Raw genomic sequence first — 1,596 nt, forward strand, 5'->3', positions numbered from 1 at the left:
GACCCCTGTCAGCCCCCCCTGCAAGGACCCTGCAAGCACCTTGCCTTTGGGCCTGACCAGAGGGACCCCCCCCAAGAGACTGAGGGACCCCAAAGCTGAGGAGGAGGAAACCTCCAGCCCTGGTTCCCACCCCTGCAGCGCTGGGGCTTTTGCCCAGAACATACCGGGAGTAGCAGGAGAGGCCGGTGCAGACGAAGGAATTCAAAGCAGCCGCCGGGACAAAATACCGATGCAAAACGCCGCTGACCCAGTGGTCCGGCATCGCGTAGGCACCATAGGCAAAGGCACAGCCTGCAAGAGAAACGCAGCACCGCGCGCCCAGCGGCGCCCTGCCCCTGCCCGCACCCCTGGCTGCCTCCCCAGCCCCGCGCCGGTCCCACTCCAGGGCTTCTGGGCTCACCCAGGCTGTAGAGGCTGAGGGCTCCGTAGTCGCAGAAGTAGCAGATATGGCGGGCACGCGCCGACATGGAGCTGAAGGTGTGGGCGCAGCTGGAGGCGAAGGGGTAGAGGCAGACGAGCAGCAGGGAGATGAGCAGGGGCCAGGCGCCGACATGAGCTGAAGGTGTGGGCGCAGCTGGAGGCGAAGGGGTAGAGGCAGACGAGCAGCAGGTAGATGAGCAGGGGCCAGTGGTAGGGCTCCTGGCAGAAGTCCAGGGAGGATGAGAGGACCAGGAAGCGCCACACGAAATACCTGTGGGCACAGCATATACTGGGGTGAGGTCCATCCCTGTCCCTATCCCCATCCCCATCCCTTCATCCCATCCCCATCCCTTCTTCCCCATCCCTTCATCCCCATCCCTTCATCCCCATCCCTTCATCCCCATCCCTTCATCCCCATCCCTTCATCCCCATCCCTTCATCCCCATCCCTTCATCCCCATCCCTTCATCCCCATCCCTTCATCCCCATCCCTTCATCCCCATCCCTTCATCCCCATCCCTTCATCCCCATCCCTTCATCCCCATCCCTTCATCCCCATCCCTTCATCCCCATCCCTTCATCCCCATCCCTTCATCCCCATCCCTTCATCCCCATCCCTTCATCCCCATCCCTTCATCCCCATCCCTTCATCCCCATCCCTTCATCCCCATCCCTTCATCCCCATCCCTTCATCCCCATCCCTTCATCCCCATCCCTTCATCCCCATCCCTTCATCCCCATCCCTTCATCCCCATCCCTTCATCCCCATCCCTTCATCCCCATCCCTTCATCCCCATCCCTTCATCCCCATCCCTTCATCCCCATCCCTTCATCCCATCCCCACCCCTTCATCCCAACCCCATCCTTTCATCCCTTCATCCCCTCCTCACCCTCTGCTTGTCCCCCATCCCTGTCCCCATCTCCATGCCTGTCCCCATCCCTATCCCTATCCCATATCCCCATCCCCATTCCTGTTCACGGCCCCATCCCTGTCCCTGTTCCCATCCCCACCAGGTGGGTAGGAAGTGTGTCCAGATGTTGACTGTCTCGTTAGTCATCTGGAAGGAGCTGAGGACACAGTCAAGGGCTGAGCTCTTGGGGTGCCGGTACCCTGACATGATCCCATCCTCCCAGAAGATCTGCGGAGACAGTGGGGCTGCTCAGGGGACACAGGCGG

The 1,596-nt window shown here is 61.3% G+C and overlaps 1 protein-coding gene across 1 annotated transcript in view; it reads right to left on the reverse strand.

The window, feature by feature from the left end:
* PAQR6 (progestin and adipoQ receptor family member 6) overlaps positions 1-1,596 on the reverse strand; it is an 8,350-nt gene that overhangs the window by 5,919 nt on the left and 835 nt on the right. The window contains exons 2-5 of the mRNA XM_009635287.1: positions 1,431-1,558; positions 548-691; positions 401-471; positions 131-291 (exon numbers count right to left, since the gene is read on the reverse strand). Coding sequence (XP_009633582.1) covers positions 131-291; positions 401-471; positions 548-691; positions 1,431-1,558 — 504 coding nt within the window. The remainder of the gene's footprint in view (positions 1-130; positions 292-400; positions 472-547; positions 692-1,430; positions 1,559-1,596) is intronic.

Source organism: Egretta garzetta, unplaced genomic scaffold (assembly GCF_000687185.1).
Source record: "Egretta garzetta isolate BGI_Z169 unplaced genomic scaffold, ASM68718v1 scaffold1063, whole genome shotgun sequence".
Classification (NCBI taxonomy): domain Eukaryota; kingdom Metazoa; phylum Chordata; class Aves; order Pelecaniformes; family Ardeidae; genus Egretta; species Egretta garzetta.